Source organism: Sebastes umbrosus, chromosome 15, assembly GCF_015220745.1.
Source record: "Sebastes umbrosus isolate fSebUmb1 chromosome 15, fSebUmb1.pri, whole genome shotgun sequence".
In the NCBI taxonomy this organism is placed as follows: domain Eukaryota; kingdom Metazoa; phylum Chordata; class Actinopteri; order Perciformes; family Sebastidae; genus Sebastes; species Sebastes umbrosus.
In genome coordinates this window covers 16730447-16749287 of record NC_051283.1, presented here as the reverse complement: position 1 = coordinate 16749287, position 18841 = coordinate 16730447, and the positions used below count along the sequence as shown (strand labels likewise).

At 40.4% G+C, this 18841-nt stretch overlaps 1 protein-coding gene across 1 annotated transcript; it reads left to right on the top strand.

Annotated features, from left to right (window-relative positions):
* Positions 1 to 372: 372 nt before the first annotated feature.
* galnt12 (UDP-N-acetyl-alpha-D-galactosamine:polypeptide N-acetylgalactosaminyltransferase 12) lies at positions 373 to 17808 on the top strand. The gene is made up of 11 exons (XM_037795532.1): positions 373 to 470; positions 745 to 1163; positions 3181 to 3350; positions 4487 to 4676; positions 4851 to 5036; positions 6438 to 6555; positions 7475 to 7651; positions 11710 to 11841; positions 12076 to 12189; positions 12947 to 13102; positions 15725 to 17808. Exons 2-11 carry the CDS (start codon positions 814 to 816, stop codon positions 15860 to 15862), a joined length of 1731 nt encoding a protein of 576 aa, XP_037651460.1. The 5' UTR covers positions 373 to 470; positions 745 to 813; the 3' UTR covers positions 15863 to 17808.
* Positions 17809 to 18841: the final 1033 nt, after the last annotated feature.

The following is an 18841-nucleotide window of genomic DNA, read 5'->3' as shown; positions in this document are numbered from 1 at the left end:
TCAGAATCGTATTTATTGCCAGGTGTAAGAGGTATACACTAGGAATTTGCTTTGGTTATGTTGGTGCAAGTCAAAACAGTATAATAACAGAAGAATATATAAACGCTAGAATAAAATAAGAATAAAAAATTGAAAAATTGAAAAAAAATGTGGGTAAATAAAAAGCCCAGTTACTTCAACAACTCCTGTTTCCTCGTTGCCTCACTGCTTGATCCCTAACACCCAGTTTGTCATTTATTTGGGAGGGTGGTGCTCGGATATTGTTATTTTAATCAGAAGTGGGCCTCAAGTTACAAAAGGTCGAGAACCCCTGATTTAGGTTATTCATTACACGCTGCAGCATTTTACTTTGAAATTATCCAACCGGAAACGTAGTTAGCCATGTAGCCCTAAACTCACTTGACAGCATATTCAACTTCAACTCAAATTCAATGCAAACTTCAGCCTGATAATATCCACCGCTACAGCAGGTAACGCTACACTGACGGGTCAACGAGGTAGTAGTAGTAGTAGCTCTAAGACACGTGTCTCTGTGAGTGTAAACATTGAGCTGTAATGTTCTCAATGAACTGACCTAGATTTGTTGTGGTTCCTTCCACTGGTAGGAAGCCAACAGGTTAACGTTTAGATAGGTTTAGACAGCTAATCCGAGGAGGTAAACTAGTTTAATCCGAGTGTGATAATCCTGTCACAGTTATCTTCAACTCACCAACTGAGGAGGAGGAGGAGGAGGAAGAGGAAGAGGAGGTGCAGCAGCTACATGAAACTTCAACCCAACTTTACACCACCGAGGACGGAAGAAGCAGCGACACGATGGCACTCTGCGGAAGAAGAGGTCGACCCAAGCTACTCTTCTTCCTCTTTGCTGCTTCTTTGGTGGGATATCTGATCTTTGTGAGACGCAACTCCTCGGTGGAGGTGAGCGCCACGAACAGACGAGTTGCCCCAGTAGAGGTGAGCGATGAGGACCTGAAGAAACCCGTGTATGAGAAGCCACCACTGGATTTAAACGCCCTGGGTGAGATGGGGAGAGCTGCCAAACTCAACCTGAACGAAGAGGAGAAGAGACAAGAGGAAGAAGCCATCAATAAACATCAGATTAACACTTATATTAGTGATAAAGTGTCGCTGCACCGCAGGCTGCCAGAGAGATGGAACCCACTGTGAGTATATAACCTTTATTATACCACAGGAACATCATCACACTAATCAAGTTCAAGGGGATTTAAGATATTGCTTTATTAGGGGATAGTGCAAATAACAAGATGCATCAGCTAACACAGGTAGACTTTATGTAGTAAGTACACTAATATCAGTGTACTAGTAGTATAGTTTTAAGTGTACTACTTTCACACATTTTCTGAAAGCATGCCTCATACTCTCAGAACTCTACACACAAATCAAAAAACACACACACAATGGGCAAAACCCCTCAATTCTCCTGCAAAATGAAACTTTACATTCAAATCAATGTTATTTCTTCTTAAAATGGTATTTTGTTTTCAAATGACACACACAAACCATCATATGAATAGACATTTATAAGAACCAGTTGAACACTGATGTGCTCAATGTAAAACACTATGATGAATGGAAAACACTTCTTCTCCATTCATCATAATGACTTAGGCCTTTTTTTTGTTCAGTGTTACACTTACTACAGACAGTACATACATAAGTGTGTTGTAAAATATTTTAGAATATTGTTTTTATACTCAGAACACACAAATACACGGTAACAAATATATTTTATTTTCCCCACAAAAACAATGTACACAGTGTACATCCCAACCAACACAAAGTTGCACATACAGTGGTCTACATACAAAACAACAGAAGAATTTACTGTATACAGTTACAGTAAAAAAAAAACAAAAAAAAAAACTATGCTGCATCCTCTTTTCTGTTTCGGTCTTGCCACAGCACCTCATCTACATCACAAGCAATGTTTGCCCTGGCCAAGCAGCGGGGGAAATATCGCTTAGCATGTCGAATCCAGCCATGAAAAGCATCAACTGATTGCTAATTGTAACACTGTGTGACAGGTGTTTGCCCATGTGATGAGTCAGTGTGCATAGTAGGGCAATTGACTTTATAATTTTGAATGACAGTGTGTTCCTTGTGAAAACGAGATTTTCTTCATGAAAATTGTGCCAAATGCAGAGAATTGTGTGTAGTGTTTTGAAAAAAGTGTGTTTTAGAACTGCAATTTGAGTGTAAAGCAGGAATTGTGCTTGTAGTTTAGCAGAATTGGTTCAGGGGGTTGGTGCATGAGTTACATGTTGTGGTCATTGTGTGTCAAGTACCAGTATTTGTGTGTAAACAATTGAGAAAAACTGTAATACTTCTAAATTGGCCCACTTTTTAATTTATAAAAGTACACTTTAAGTAAGAAATAGTAAACTTTGAGTACACAACTAGTTTACATTTAAGTTGTATTTTGTACTGCAACTATATTATGAAGTGAACTTATAGGTTTGTTTACTAGTTATATACTTGTAGCCTTATACTTTTAGCACTTTTTAGTTTATGAAAGTACACTTTAAAGTATACTCTAAGTAAAGTACTATTTTATTAGTTTTTACTGCAGGTATACTTGTAAGTTTTCTTTAACTTATAGTACTTAGCCAATGATTTATGTGTTACGTAAAGAGATTTTTGCTATTTGACTTGATAGTTTGTGATGCCCTACATGGTGAATGGAGAATGCAAAAACATAGAAAATTCTTGAAGATTTAAATCAAGTTCAAGGGGATTTAAGATAAGATAAGATATTCCTTTATTAGGGGATAGAAGGAAGTATAAAAATAGGAGCAGTATATACAGTATTGACAATAAACAGACTACTAACAAAATTGCACAAGTGGAAAATGATATTGCACACTGAGAATTAATAAAATGAATGAATGAATGAATGAATGAATGAAATTCCACCTGAAAATATCAGCTGCAAGACTTGCTTCACTCACCAGCCTAAAAAAACAATGATACTTATCTATTGAGCTGGTTATGAGTATTTACTTTGGCAACCAAGCTTAAGCTCCACGCCTCTTTCCAGGATGTCATCGTGCAGTTACCCAGCTTCAGGCTGGGTAACTGCACGATGACATCCTGGAAAGAGGCGTCCAATCTCAATCTTCCAATCTGCCCACTAACATGCAAATTCTCCTTATATTGCAGTTGCAGAGAGCTGAAGTATGACTACCGTACCCTGCCGACAACATCCGTGGTCATCGCCTTCTACAACGAGGCCTGGTCCACCCTGTTGAGGACGGTCCACAGCGTGCTGGAGACGTCGCCCGACATCCTGCTGAAAGAGGTGGTGCTGGTGGACGACTACAGTGATAGAGGTGCGAGCACAGACTTATTGACGGACAGGCAGAGGGGCTGCAGTGGGCAGGCAGGCAGGCAGGCTGACTGACAGTCAGAAAGGTTGTCAGAGGGACACAGAAGGAGGCACACAGAAAGAGGCCAATCAGCGGTTTATTTAGATAGAAGGGTGCAGGACAGACTGACGTTGGCAATTAGGAAAGTCAAACAGAGATACAGGAAGTTGGCGACAGGTGGTGAATCTAAGATGTAGATAAAGGGACATTTTATACCAGATAGACTCGATGACACACGTCTGGGCAATTATCTTACATATGAATATACAGAAACATCTTGCAAAATGATATAATAATAATTAATAACAGTATACATGCATGGGTGGTAAATAGTTTCAAGCACGGGGCTATTCATCAGACTCAAATTGGAAGGAGAAAAAAAAAAGAAGAACCGAGTATTCTGTGGTTAAATGAACTTTAAGAGGGATCGTCATGTCATTCATTGTTTTGTCTTCTGTACTCAGACTGCATGTTAGGAACTGAGACACTTTAAGGGAGTGGTTCTAAATGTTTTTGGCTTATTATCATATAAATTAAGCAATGCCTGCCTCTCCCTCTGCCCTGGCATTGGCTGCATAGTACAGAGTGGTGAGCAAATAAACCAAAGAGTGACGCTCCTATTTCACATTGTTTCCTTCGAGGAGGAAGTGTAGAGACAGAAAACTATTAGGCACAGAAAAATAAACATTATAATATATTTGTAAAGTACAGATGCATTTGTATCTCATACTATCCCATAAATCAACATAAGAAAACCTCTCAGAAACATCAAAACAGCATACAGGAAGTGTTGACAGTCTGTTTAATGAGATAACTTACCACAGCACATTTTTATTATTCAAACCCATCCAAATACTGTTGTGTTATCTTAGCGACAAGACACCAGATGGATGATCTGAATGAAGAAATTGGGTATCAAACACCATTTTCCTTCCTTTCTTTCTTAATCAGCGTTACCAGCTGCCATCAAAAGCTGACAGCAGATTGTCTTTGTTTTGTTTTCCATTTGAATCATTTATTGTTTGAAGTGGTATTCAGAAACATAAATTCATAAATGGCTTTCACACACACATTTAGTTTTATTTCTTTACTTCCTGAAGCTCATCTGAAGGAGCCATTGGAGAAGTACATCTCAAGTCTGAGGAAGGTGCGTCTGATCCGGGCCACCAAGAGGGAAGGGTTGGTGCGGGCCCGGTTGCTAGGGGCGTCCATTACCTCGGGCGATGTGCTGACCTTCCTGGACTGTCACTGCGAGTGTCATGAAGGCTGGTTAGAGCCCCTGCTCCACAGGTTAGAACACGCTCAGCAGGAAAATTGACTCTTGTGGTTTGAAAGTCTTTTAGCACAACTGAAGCTGAAGGAGTGCTGTTATGTACCAGAGTCAGACTCTTGACACAGACATTTGAGATGAACAAGAAACACTGCCTCTCCCTGTCAACAGCTACTCTCTCCTTTCCTCTCCAGGATCAAAGAGGAGCCGTCAGCCGTGGTGTGTCCCGTCATTGATGTGATCGACTGGAACACCTTCCAGTATTTAGGGAACGCTGGCGAACCCCAGATCGGGGGGTTCGATTGGCGGTTGGTCTTCACCTGGCACGTTATCCCAGATTATGAACAGAAGCGCCGTCGCTCGCCCATTGATGTCATCAGGTGTGTCTGTGCAGGCTGTTCTCATACACCGTTTGTAGCTATACCTACGAAAAGTAATGCACTGTAATTCATATGTATCCCACCAAATCAATTTGTATATAATCCCCACAATTGTGAACCAGGAAGTATAAAGAGCGACAAACGCCGCATAGAGAGGAAGTCTGGGTGAATGGGTGCGTCAGAAAATAACGGACATTTCCCCAGGAGACTGATGTTTTTACCCTGTGTGAAACCAGAAACCTAACCAAGTAGTTTTGTTGCCTAAACCTAATCAAGTCAATCTTTTCCTAAACCTAACTAAGTAGTTTTGTTGTCTAAACCTAACCAAGTAGTTTTGTTGCCTAAACCTAACCAAGTCAATCTTTTCCTAAACCTAACTAAGTAGATTTGTTGTCTAAACCTAACCAAGTCAATCTTTTCCTAAACCTAACTAAGTAATTTTGTTGTCTAAACCTAACCAAGTCAATCTTTTCCTAAACCTAACTAAGTAGATTTGTTGTCTAAACCTAACCAAGTCAATCTTTTCCTAAACCTAAGTAGTTTTGTTGCCTAAACCTAACCAAGTCAATCTTTTCCTAAACCTAACTAAGTAGATTTGTTGTCTAAACCTAACCAAGTCAATCTTTTCCTAAACCTAACTAAGTAGATTTGTTGTCTAAACCTAACCACGTCAATCTTTTCCTAAACCTAACTAAGCAGTTTTGTTGCCTAAACCTAATCAAGTCAATCTTTTTCTAAACCTAACTAAGTAGTTTTGTTGCCTAAACCTAACCAAGTCAATCTTTTCCTAAACCTAACTAAGTAGATTTGTTGCCTAAACCTAATCGAGTCAATCTTTTCCTAGACCTAACTAAGCAGTTTTGTTGCCTAAACCTAACCAAGTCAGTCTTTTCCTAAACCTAACTAAGTAGTTTTGTTGCCTAAACCTAACAAGTCAATCTTTTCCTAAACCTAACTAAGTCATTTTTTTTGTCTAAACCTAATCAAGTTAATCTTTTCCTAAACCTAACTAAGTCGTTTTGTTGCGTAAACCTAACCAGTTGTTTCCTGTGAAGACGTAGGTTTATTTTGAACAGACGGGAGCAGAAACTGACACGTGCGTCACGTGTTGCTGGACAGCTATAGGAAAACGCACGAAAAATTAGGAATAACTTTTCGTAAGATACAAACCGTTATATGAGAATATGTAAATTGTATGAGAAAATACAGGTCTGTGGGACCTGTTGAGAAAAAAATCATGTGAACACTTTTAAGGATAACTTTACAGAATAGGTTCTACATTAATACCTATTAACACTACTGTCAGCTGGTACTAAAGCTGATATATCACTTGTCTCATCCAGATAAATCATAATTTATATGATGCAGGGAATTATTGTCAGATTTGTTATTTCTCCTCAGGTCTCCTACTATGGCAGGTGGTCTGTTTGCTGTGGGAAGGTCGTATTTCCAATACCTGGGGACATACGACACTGGGATGGAGGTGTGGGGAGGAGAGAACCTGGAATTCTCCTTCAGGGTAAGAAATGACGGACGGAGCCTTCAAATGACACTCGTGAACTTGTGTTTACAACATGGGACGTCGTGTACACGATATGCTTTCCGTTCAAGTGGTTAAGTCGTGAGAACGCCGCTGCTAAGCAACGACAGTATTAACGTTACTGTCGGCGTCTCGAAGCCACAGAGGTTAACAATTCAGCAAGCTAGCAAGTGGGTAATATAATGCAGGAAATGCAAAGGCATAATGACAGAGGAAAAGGATGAGGCCGTTGGAAATATCAACATTTTCTTCAGACCTTTATACAATTACGAAGAAAAACAATAGACTAAAATTACAATATATTAACTTATTATGCACCGAAGAAATTAACTTCCATGGCCGTGCATACCACAAGAGGGGGGCGTTCATATGGACTCTTCTCGTGAACACAGTAAACACGACCCCATTTAAAAGCACCAGATGTGTGTTTATATTGTATGTACATGTATTCTGCATGTGTGAGGTCCTATCTTTATGCAAAATAGGCATAATTCATGTACTGTATGTCTCCATATTGACATGAAATATGCATATTTAACACACAGCACTACAGAGGCATCTAGATCTGGTTTCCATTTACCAAGAACTGCATCATGTGACGACTCCTCCTTCCCTGTGAAAACCATCCTGAAAGAATTATAACTAAACACCCATTGATAACAGGCCAAAGATTTGAATACTTTAATTGCAGTGAAGAATTTGAACATCCTTTTTTTCTTCAATAACTGTAATTCCCCAAAGGGAAGTGACCAAAATGATTTCCCTTCAACAACAAAACCGCTTTTCTGTTTTCCAAGTTCCTACACAACAAGGCAGTGCATTGTGTTGAATGATTGAATCATGGCTGAGAGGCTAACCAAATCCTCGTGGTGGTGGTGGTGTTGTGTATGTCTCTTAGATTTGGCAGTGTGGAGGCAGCCTGGAGGTCCACCCCTGCTCCCATGTGGGTCATGTGTTCCCCAAAAAGGCCCCTTACTCGCGGATTAAAGCTCTGGCAAACAGCGTGAGAGCCGCTGAGGTCTGGATGGATGAATACAAAGAGGTCTACTACCATCGAAGCCCCCACGCTCGACTGGTGAGTCTGCACAGATGGTGTGTGTGTGTGTCAAATATAACTATTTTTAAGCATTACAGCATATTAATGACTGAATGATTTGTTTCCTTTATGGAGTATTGGGATTTATGTTTTACAGCTAGCACAAACCTGTTAGATTAGAGTAATCGAAACTCGATTTCACCAGTGTACACACTCTCAGTCCCACACATGCAAAAAAAAAAATAACATGTTCACACACACACTACAAACACACGCACTGCACTCCCGCTGTGGTGTAAAAGCTCCCCTGATTAAGTGACACTTGGGATACATGAGCGGCAGACACCCAAGGTGACAGGGGTGTCAGGGCGTTCCGGTGTGTGATTACCACCTTTCCGTGTCACTCGGTGCCAACGGGTGTCACCCGCCTGTCCTTGATGAAGGGGTGAGAGCAGTGCTAACCCATGGGGTGCACCTGCTTTGGTGTGTTGTGTGGGAGGGGGCTGGGCCAGTGCGTGGCAGACAGTGTAGTTAAGAGGAGAGGCTCTCTAAACACAGATCAGGTGGCGCTCATCTCCCTGAGAGGAGGTAGCTTTGCCAACTTCGCAGTGGCTCGGCAAACCCAATACATCAGAGCCTTTTAAACAAACACCGCTGCTGCTTCCCCCTTCTTCCAATAGGTAGGCTCATACGTAACATTTTACAATATACGATATTAAATAAGGGTTCATTCTCCTCATGATGCTGCAAGTTTTTCGACATTTTCTGACAGCCTTATCTCACTTTTCATGTTATTTCGGCTGTTGTTTTTCCGGCATTTCCAGCAGTTTTATGAGTTTCCGATACCCGCGTGCAGATTTTGTCGAACCTTTTATGAAGAGATTATTAATCCCTGTTGTAAATTTGAACAATACATTTCTCAAGATATTCTTTACAAATTTCTACTTAGCTGCAGTGGGTAGAATTGGAACAAATATGATTTAAAAAAAAGTTATTTCTATAAAACGTTCACTATATCCTGATATCAATGAGACAGGTAATCTGAAAAAAAATCATGTGCCTCTGTGACCTCTGGTGCTCCTTATGGCATCTGCAAGATTTGACATAGCAGAGGAAAACGACCAATCAGAGCCGAGCTGGAGCCTGCTGTCTCCGAGCTGCTGTCAATCACTCGCGGACTCCGATCAAACGGTCAAACTAGGCAGCACTGATGAAATATGAATCAGTATTCTGTTACTGTAATGCCTATTTCTCGCCACAAATGTTTTCAGAAACATCTTGTAGTGTACTGTTTAGCTGTAAAATGAGAAAGTTTGTGACTCGGCAGCCATGTTGAGATCAGTTGAGGAAATACCAAGCACCCACCCACCAGCCGGAGAACAGCCAATAGGAACGCTCTCTCTCTGAAATGACCTGTGATTGGCCAAAGTCTCCTGTCACAGGCTAGATTTTCTAAAGCCTGAAAACAGAGCCATGAGGAGGTGCAGAAGTCTAGTTTTCTCTCAGAACACTACGAGCAGACATGGTCAAAGCAGATGCTACACACACAGAGTTCTCTTTTTTGTCCCTCCAGGATCAATTGCCTTCCTTTGCTAGAGATAAACTCTTGTTTATTTGCGTAAATTAGTACCTGAGGCCTGGTTTGAGTACATTTAGTCTTCACCTTTTTAGTCCTGATTTGCTTCCAAGCCCACAATCTAGGTAACATGAGTCCGTCACAACATATATTGATGGCTAATTGTAATATTTCCAGTCAGTCTGGTTGGCGATTACATTGTCATCCTCCTCAGAGGAAAAAACAGTACATTGCAGGATGAAATGAGGTCACGGAAACTGTCAAGTTGATGAGTCACCTGTCAGTCCGTGTGAGTTATATCTACTCTTGGTTAATAAGTAATAAGGCCGTGTGAAACCTAAATAAACCAGATTTAAAATGTAACCATGTATTATTTTCAGGGATGAATCTGTAATCATGTATCTGTTGTTTCCCGGCTGTCTAATTGGCACATCTCTGACCTCTTGTGCAAATCGGATTGGTCCCTAGTTGCTCCTTAAGTTTCCTCAGTGAGCCCTTACTGATCCATATACTGGATTGTCTTTGGTCTGCTAGTCACTCCTACATTTGCTTCTTCATTGTCATTTAAGTAGCACATGTACTGCTCCTTTATTGTCCTCTTATTGGCCTCCTACTGTATACTGTGGTGGACCCTCAGTGTCCTCAGATGGCCCCTACCGGTCCTTCCCATTACCAGCGGACTCTCTCCTTTGGGAACCCGTCTCTTGAGCAAATAAATTGATGAAGGGCCAATTAAAGCTGTGTTTGGGCAAACCACCAACATCCATCATCCCGCCGTGCTGCTGAAGCCTTCCTCCAGCGGGGAAGGTGTGGTGCGCATATGCTCAACCACAAATGAGTGGAGACTGTATTCCGTTCCCTGCACTGTAAATCACTCGTCATGATCACTGTAGTGTGTGTGTGCGTAACTATCTACGCATAAAGGGTATTTACACAAGCACACATCCACGTTGTTTGCATTCACTCATAAGCACACAGACGAGCGTCAATCCTCTCGCTCTTGTTCGACGGGACTCAAGTTTAAACCTACAGGAGACCTCACGCCTCATTGTAACTTCAATCAGAGATGAATTTTTATTTTTTTTGTGATCATCACTTTACAAAGATGCACTTAGATTTTTGCTCCTTGTACTGCTGGCACAGCTGCAACCGCGACTAGAGATCCCTGCAGAGTTTCAAATGACTTTCACCCAACTGTGCAGATGAAATTGTCAAATTGACCATCATAATGCTGGAAACTAAATAGTGCTAAAATATATTGACATTTAGATGGACTACATTATGTCAAACAACAAAAATGTTCTCAGATGGGGGGGTCTGTATTCTGATATCAATGTATGTGATGTAAGACATCATGTACTTAGGTGTGAGACCAAATATACAAATTATAGGAAAACATGATTAGTATGTTCTGTATGCCTTCATACCAGGGTTATTATAGTCAATTAAAACTGAAACTAAAATGAAAATATGTAATGAAAAATATTTTTAGTAAACTCAAATTAAATAAAAACTATATTCTTTAAGAAAACCTAAATTGAAACAATATTGCCTGGGTAAAAAACTAATACAAATAAAATAAAAATTCATTTCAGTTTTAGTTTTTTAGCTATAATATATCACTACTGAAAAAAGGAGACAACATAAATTTCCGTCAACTCTCGTGGCTTTGAACCACAGAAATTGAACGTATTTGACCTTTTAGGAGACGGCGCTGTGCCGCAGTCGATTCATTAAAGTAGCGCGAAGATTAAACATTATGGCCATTTCTAGTTCTCCAACCATATATTTTGTATTTATTCAGGATATAGCTACATACTTCTGAGACATTATAGCTGGCCCTGACTAAACTTAAACTAGCAAATGCACAAATGCACTCTGAAACTAACTGACTAACTAACTGAAACTAAAATAAAATAAAATCAAAAAGTCAAAACTAGAATAAAATAGAAACTAATTGAAAATTCAAAACTATTGCAGCCTTGCTTCATACTTGACATGCATCAAATAAACTCATCTCAAATTGTATGCATGTATTATTCAGCTAGTTTGCCTTCTTTTCCAAGCTTACTAGCCCATCCTTTGCCACTCAGTCCAACTTCTCATTTTCATCAAATCAAAAATAATTCAAACCATGCCCATCAGGGGCCATAACAAGTTCTTAGGGAGTCCCTTTGATTGCCTCGGATGTAGGAGTGGTTTTCAGTTTGTTATTATTGGGAATGTAATTGTGTAGAGTTATGGAACAACTACAGATGGTGCTATTGTATACCATTTCAGCACAGAACTATGCGTATGAATACATCCTCTGACACTGCAGCTGTCTGACACTGACTGCATCAAGGTCTTTATTTGAATGTAAGATGCCATTGATTGACACTTATCATGATTTAATATCCATATTACTGCAGTTCTGTTTTTCCTATTATTATTATTATTGTTTTGAATCTCAGGTTATTATGGCAGAAAGGTGGTGCTAAAATAATCCGGTGGAACTGTCGTTTGTGGTCATTGTTTCTAGGAGGCCTTTGGAGACGTGACGGAGCGGAAGAAGCTCAGAGAGAAGCTGGGCTGTAAGAACTTCAAGTGGTATCTGGATAACATTTACCCCGATATTCACGTCCCAGATGATCAGCCAGGAAAGTTTGGAATGGTGAGAGAACACATTTGAGTCGCAGATTGTCACCAATTCTCACCAGTTTAATTGAATTGAATCAAGCTGAGCATTGCTGGTGAGAGACTTATCAAAATAAGAAAAGTGTGATATTTCCTTACAATGAGATTAACTTTGTCATGGATTTACACACCCATGTTTGAGCTTCTGTACGCTATATTTGATCTGTATCTGAAAATATCTATTGACATGACTGCTTTTTGCTCATTGTAGCTGAAGAACCGGGGCAAGAAGAACTACTGTTTTGATTACAACCCTATAGACGAGCACAAAGTGGTGGGCCAAAGGGTCATCCTCTACCAGTGTCACGGCATGGGTCAGAACCAGGTAATAGACGTCGGTCTTTCAGGCCATTCGCCATAAAATGTTTCTTGATGTCTAGTGAAATGTTTTATTAGTCTCAGTTTTACTCGAGAACTATAGAGTCTTATGTTTTACATCTAGTTGCTGATGTTTCTAACAATTCATGGTTAAAAACTAGGGCTGTCAATCAATTAAAATAGTTAATCGTGGTCTATCGCACATTTTTTATCCGTTCAAAATGTACCTGAAAGGGAGATTTCTCAATTTCTTAACTTTGACGGCCCTAGTAAAAACACAGCATAATGTATGTTTTCTATTACCTAAGACAGCAGCAATCATCATCATCATCATCATCAATAGCTGCTGAGACTCTCTCAAAGTAATACAGTCATCTTATTTCACAGTAGACCACAAGGGCTTGTAGTTGTGATCTTACAACACAGGGAACAGTGGACTAGTTCGCCTATCCCAGGTTGAAAAATGATATGTTGTCCTTGTTGATCCAAAGGACAGGGTTTTTCTCCAACACCTTTTCCCTCTGTGGTTGACGGTAGTCCAGGAAGCACTTTATCATTGTTATTCCAGCAGCCGTCTGTGGACACACACTGATGTCTTGGGCTCAGCGGTGCTTGTGCCATCTGCCTTATCAGAGCTCCCTGCATGTTGCAGAATCACTTCGCACTTTCATTCATAATCTGCGCACACACCAGCAGCACACTTGTTTATGTTTATTGCACAATTTGCATGACAAGATTTAGAGCTGTTTTTGTTCCTCTCGCAGTTTTTTGAATACTCCACGGACGGTGAGATCCGCTATAACACAAGGGAACCTGCCGGATGCGTTGTGGGTGACAACATCAGCACCTACCTGACTCTCCAGCTGTGTAGAAAACGAGGACAACCCTTACCCGCAGACCACAAATTTGTCCTCAGAGAGGTAAGGAGTATATGTTTCTGTTTTGAGTGTCTGTATGCATTAAATCCTGATTTAACCAAAGAGCCAGTGTGTGTGTGTGTGTGTGTGTGTGTGTGTGTGTGTGAGTGTGGCCAGACAGTGGTGACGGAGTAATGAGACAGGAAGTGGCATGGCAGCAATGAAAGTGCAGGATGGAATGAGACTTTGAGTCGCTGCCTGGGAGAGAAAGAGAAGTGAAAGATGATATCTGAGATGGAGTCCTTTTTAAGTTTTTTCTGACTTCTTGTTCATTTTTCCACATTATTTATTACTTTCCTTCTTGAACCACCGCTAATGCTTCACAATATACTGGGAACCGAATACTCAAACACTTACTGGTGGTAGACACCCATCTAATCACCTACAAACCTCTCCTCTTTCTGCTTCCTCTTGCTGTTACAGACCCTCTACTCATAGATGCAGATGTGTCTGTTCTCTGTTTCCTTTGTCCCATACATGTACAAGGAATAAATGAAATACAGGGGTGGGGGAAAATACTGATACAGCATAGTTTTGCAATATTTTGCGTGGGAAGATTGTATTTATACACATAATCCAACGGCCACTATTCTCTCTTTCAGAGGTTGTACTGGTCTCCGTCTTAAAGCTAGAGTGAAGATACTGGTATCATATAAAACTAGAAAACCTAAGGAATTGCTTGGTACCAACCGTGTCATACTGGCTTGTCGGAAAGAACGCTAAATAACGCTCCAAAATTACGCTAAATTTTGGCAAGAAAAAACTGGCATGACCATTTTCAAAGGGATCCTTTGACCTCTGACCTCCAGATATGTGAATGTAAACTCTGAGATTAACAGAGTGAAAACTGTTTCTTATTAGATAAAACAGATGTTGACAAACTGCATAATTTGCAGTTGAAAAAAGTTAATAAGTAGCAATATATCTTATCGTAATACTCAGCACATCGCAAAATGTTTAAAATCGCAATAAGATCGTATTGTGACTGAAGTATCTCAATAAGATCGTATCATGAGGCCTCTTGTGATTTCCACCCCCAGTAAAATATAAATACTGTGATGATTTTCTTCTGAAAATCTCATTGTTAAATTGGGTCTTGGCAATATGTATATATATATACTGTATAATTGCCTTATTAATTAGAAAGCACTGTACAATCAGCAGAATTATTTCCTTTCAAATCCATACTATAATAATGTAAATCCTTTAAGTGTCTTTACTGGATTGAAGCTGAGAGAATTGAATCACAGCGTCCCGGCCAGGGCCAAAATCTAATTCATGTCAAAGTCATGTCAAGCACATAGCTGCTGAGCTGCTCCAACAGTTGTTGAGTTAAAGTGTGGGTGATACTACACTGTAATTCACAGAGCACTAGCGAGCTGGGTATTCACCACACACTGCTGCAAGTTGTTTAGCACGTGTTCAGTGTAGTCACACCACACTAGTGTCAGTAGCTAAACCACACTATCTAAATGTAAATGGATCCAAGAAAGACAGAGTGGACGGGGGCAGAATATCTATGTTCCAATAGTAAGCTCAGTGTTGGAGATAAATCATGATGTAAAACTGATAAAGATAATTTCCCCACTGAGCAGCTGTTCTGTTATACTGTGTACATGGATTGTATTGCTACTTTTTTTAACTACTTGTTGGCCATTTGAGTGATTAACCAGCACGTAACTATAGAGCGCTGCAGGGATGATGTATTTTTGTATGCCAACTATGAAGTTACTATCGCACTGGTTCCCTCGACAAAACAGCCAATGGGATTTTTTCCATTGGATTATTACAGAAAGTAATCTCTGTGGTAAACACATGTTTATGATACTTACACGTTTTCTTCAACAAGATGATTTCTGAAGCGTCAACGCAATCGTCAGAAGTACAAAGCTAACGTTAGGCTATAAATGAACTGCACCACGGTCGCATGACGTCACGTTGCACCACTAAGCAAAAAGGCGGATTAGTGCTCGGCTCGGCTCATTTCGCCACTGGTTAGCAACCGTCTTTTTTAACACACGTAAAAGCGTCACAAGTCAGGAGAAGGATATTTACTGTAGGGATGCACTGATCCAACCTTTTCAGTCCCGATCGCAACACCTGGGCTTTGGGTATCGGCCGATACGGAGTAATGATCCGATACCAGTGTTTAATTAATAAACAGTATGCCTTACTGTGTGGAAGTGACTGGATCAGGCTTGGCTTAAACATCGCTTTCCTAAACAAATTGTAACAAATAAGTACATAGATACAATTTTACTGAATTGTATTAAAATAATAAAACCTGCAACTTGGTAAAAAATCTTCAAAATTAACAGGAATTACAATTCAAGTGTAGACCTTTTTAATGCAGCAATAAAATTGGTCAAAACTTAAAAATTCCAGTATATAATGTATATTGTATGCAAACATAGAATTGAATTGAATACCACAGACCTTATTTCAGGCATCTAACTAAAAACCCATTCAAAAACCTCATTGACTTCCAGGTGAGGGAACAGGAAGTGCAAAAATGCAAACTCATTTCTGGGTTTTAGGACTCATTCCTGCACCACTTTATTAATCTTTTAGTATTATAATATTATGTTTCTTTGTAATGCATGTTCTCCACCTGGCTGTTTTCAGGACGGGAGCCTGTACCACACGGCGAGCCAGAAGTGTGTTCAGGCGGTAGACAAGACCGACAACGGGACACCAGCTCCGTCACTCCAACCCTGCACCGACAGCCTCCACCAGAGGTGGTTCTTTGAGGAGAGAATGTAATGGTAAATCAACCTAGAGTATGTTTTTCATTCAGGGCCGCTATCCTGAGGAGGGATACGGGTGGATTGAAGTGTTTTGGATATGTTTGCCTTGCCCTGAAAGGAGCCCAAAGGAGGAAGCTTGCATGCTCCCTTCCAAACTTTTTTTGCACATTTCTGTGCCAGCTGGATTTAATGGACCAATATGAAATTATACTGACAAGTACTTTCTGAAGTACTTTGGAAATATGTATGGGAATAAGTGTTTTCTTGGATGCTGTTGCTGGGAGACAGGAGCCTGCTGGAAGATGTTTTGTTTTTGTAATCGAGGAGGATTAGTGAGGACCTGCACATTTGTACATGCTGACTTTTTTTCTTGTTTTACCCACTCCACTACTGGTGCAATCTTTGAGATCAGTTTAGCTCACTTGCTTTACACACACGTGCACAATCACTGGAACACTTGTGCATCTGTCTAAATGATAATAACTGCTTTATACCTCTGTCAACAAACTCGCGAGTGGCTGACATTACAATGTTTTTCACAGCCACATCCTGAAGCATTTTTAAAATGTTTGCATCTTCTCCCGTAGAGGGCGCCAACGCTCCTCTCTTCAAGTTCCTCTCTTTCACTGTGTTCCCTATTTGTCGAGAGAAAGTGGGACAAATCTTCAGGTATTTTGTTAAAGAACCTTTTCAGGACATTTTTTTAGTGCTTTCTACTCTTACATACCAGTGGCTTAGAGAAAGCCTTAGATCACAGGCATTATGGAAGTACCTAGTACCTCTTCGACTTAATCACCTAACTACTGATAACAGGAGAAACTCCAGTCCTCCTCCGTTCTGCTTTGACTAAAGTCATTTTGCAATGCAAATTTAACTTTAAGGTAAAATGACATGGGTCATTTCTCTAGTTTTGTAGTCATTTTTGTAACTTTTTTTTTCTCTGTTTTGTGCTCTTTAAATGATATGCAGCTTCAAAAGACTAAATCATAGCCATATTTTCTGGATTTACTACATGTGTTTATTTTAAATTATAAGATACTGTGTTATTTCTTGCAGACATATCTCAACTTTAGTCATAAATAAGTGGGAATGTATTCACTTAATGCTGGTAACTGCAAATAGAAAGAGTAATGGTACGTATCCACAGGATCCGTCCTTTCCACACTTCCCATTCATTGTCTACGTAAACAGCCGTGCAATGCATTCTGGTAGCTTAGTGCTGTGTTTTGAGAGACAGACCGCCAGTATGCCCATTCCTCATTTACATAAAGTTTAGGTCTAGGCTACTTTACACAAATCAGCATAAGCATGACTCCGTTAACTCCCAAAAAACTTTTAAACAATCCGTTGTCGATCTAAAATAAAGACAGATTCAGAAACACATTTCGGTGAACTATTTTTGTAATATATGAGGAAAAAAGTTTCTATTCAAGTTGGTTCCGGTTTGAAAGCTGGAAGCAGCAACACGCGAGGAAAAGCGTTCGTCTAATCAGTAGCCTAGTATCTAGTGGCAGCCCATCACGCATCCAATGCTGGGATCCCTCGCAATCCAAAAACGCCCCTGTGGACACGTACCATAAGATCCTCTTTCCAGTCTCACCTGTACACTTCAACCCCATAGAAAAGTGCCTAAATGTAAAAAAAAAACATATAATTCTATTTTAATATATATATCCCTTCTGGAAGATGCTTTTGTACTGAATGTATATTTTGTCACACAATGAGAACTGTAGTTAGAGTTGTGACAAAGTGTCTGCACAATTACAATACGTATGCTCCCCTGCTGACAATACAGTACGCACAGACAAGATGGTATTCCCCTGAGTGCACGTGTGTGACTCTGGTGGGTTGTACTGATTTGTGCTCGCAGCCTCTTTTTTCCATCCGTCAGAATCAGACAACTATAGATCCCCTCTGTTGTTGTGGTCACTTGTGTGGCTGGCTGTCCCTCAGGCTATGCAGACAGTTGTTGGTGTCTCCAGAGTGCTGGGACGCCAGATGGCTTTCCTGATTGATTTCCTGGTCCTCTCCCAATTCTTTATCAGCACCTCTCGGTGTCAAGAGGTGTGCGGCGGTAGGACTTATCTTTTGGACTCGCGCCAGCCAAATCCTCCTCAGATGTGAGCACTTGTTACTCGCGCGCTTGAGGTTTTGATTTATGAACGGAAGTCATCGAAGGTACAGTTTTGGATTAGCAGATAATGGAGGAGACTGAATGAAGCAATTTGTGACCTCTTCCTTGCCATTAACCTTCACAGGCTGTTGGCCCATTGGTCTCAGAGGAGCTTTGTTAGGGGGAGGCGGTCGTACTGCAATAGATTATCGCTATTGATCGATTGAATGTAAACTCACAAAAAGATAAATGAGAGATAGAAAAAAAAGACTTGAATAGAATCAGAATCCCTTCATTTGCCAAATATATAATGAATGTACAGTAATGTGCAGGAACATCTGTGCATGCGAGCTCACCTAGTACAAGCCTAAAGGGACAGCGCAAGATGTGCTTTACTTACCGCTCTGAAGGTATATTTATAATTTGATTGCGGTGTGCAGAGCATTGTGTCATGAAATAGCTGCACTGTGGAGGATGAAGTTCCAAGCGTATTGGAAGATGAACATAATTTGTGGGGTTAAAGTTCCCAGTAATCCATAAAGGCTTTTGCTGGCAGTATGAGTGGTACATGATTGCGCAGACAAAGCTCGCTGATAAGTGGAATGGACCAAATGGCCAGCAGGAAGATTATCGTGTGCTCCGTAGAGGGAGTAGGGGAGGGGGGCAGCTGTCTCGGGATTGTATGAATGTTTTTTTGCGATAAAGCTTGATCTCTGTCACCACATGCCCCCAGAAAAAGTTTGGAAACAGGTTGCTCTTTTAGGTGTTTGTGGCACCCGGCGATGCTGCAGACTCTCAGTGGCGTTCCACTGCTATGATTTAAGACGAAGGAAAGCTGCTCCAATGAGCATCAACCGTGTGAGATCAGCTTCACCAGGAACT

Bases quoted from the DNA above. Each gene is read 5' to 3' on its own strand.
- galnt12 (XM_037795532.1), top strand. From the start codon at position 814: ATGGCACTCTGCGGAAGAAGAGGTCGACCCAAGCTACTCTTCTTCCTC. The intron at 4,677-4,850 runs GTTAGAACACGC...TTTCCTCTCCAG, and splicing joins TTAGAGCCCCTGCTCCACAG to GATCAAAGAGGAGCCGTCAG. The intron at 12,190-12,946 runs GTAATAGACGTC...TTCCTCTCGCAG, and splicing joins ACGGCATGGGTCAGAACCAG to TTTTTTGAATACTCCACGGA.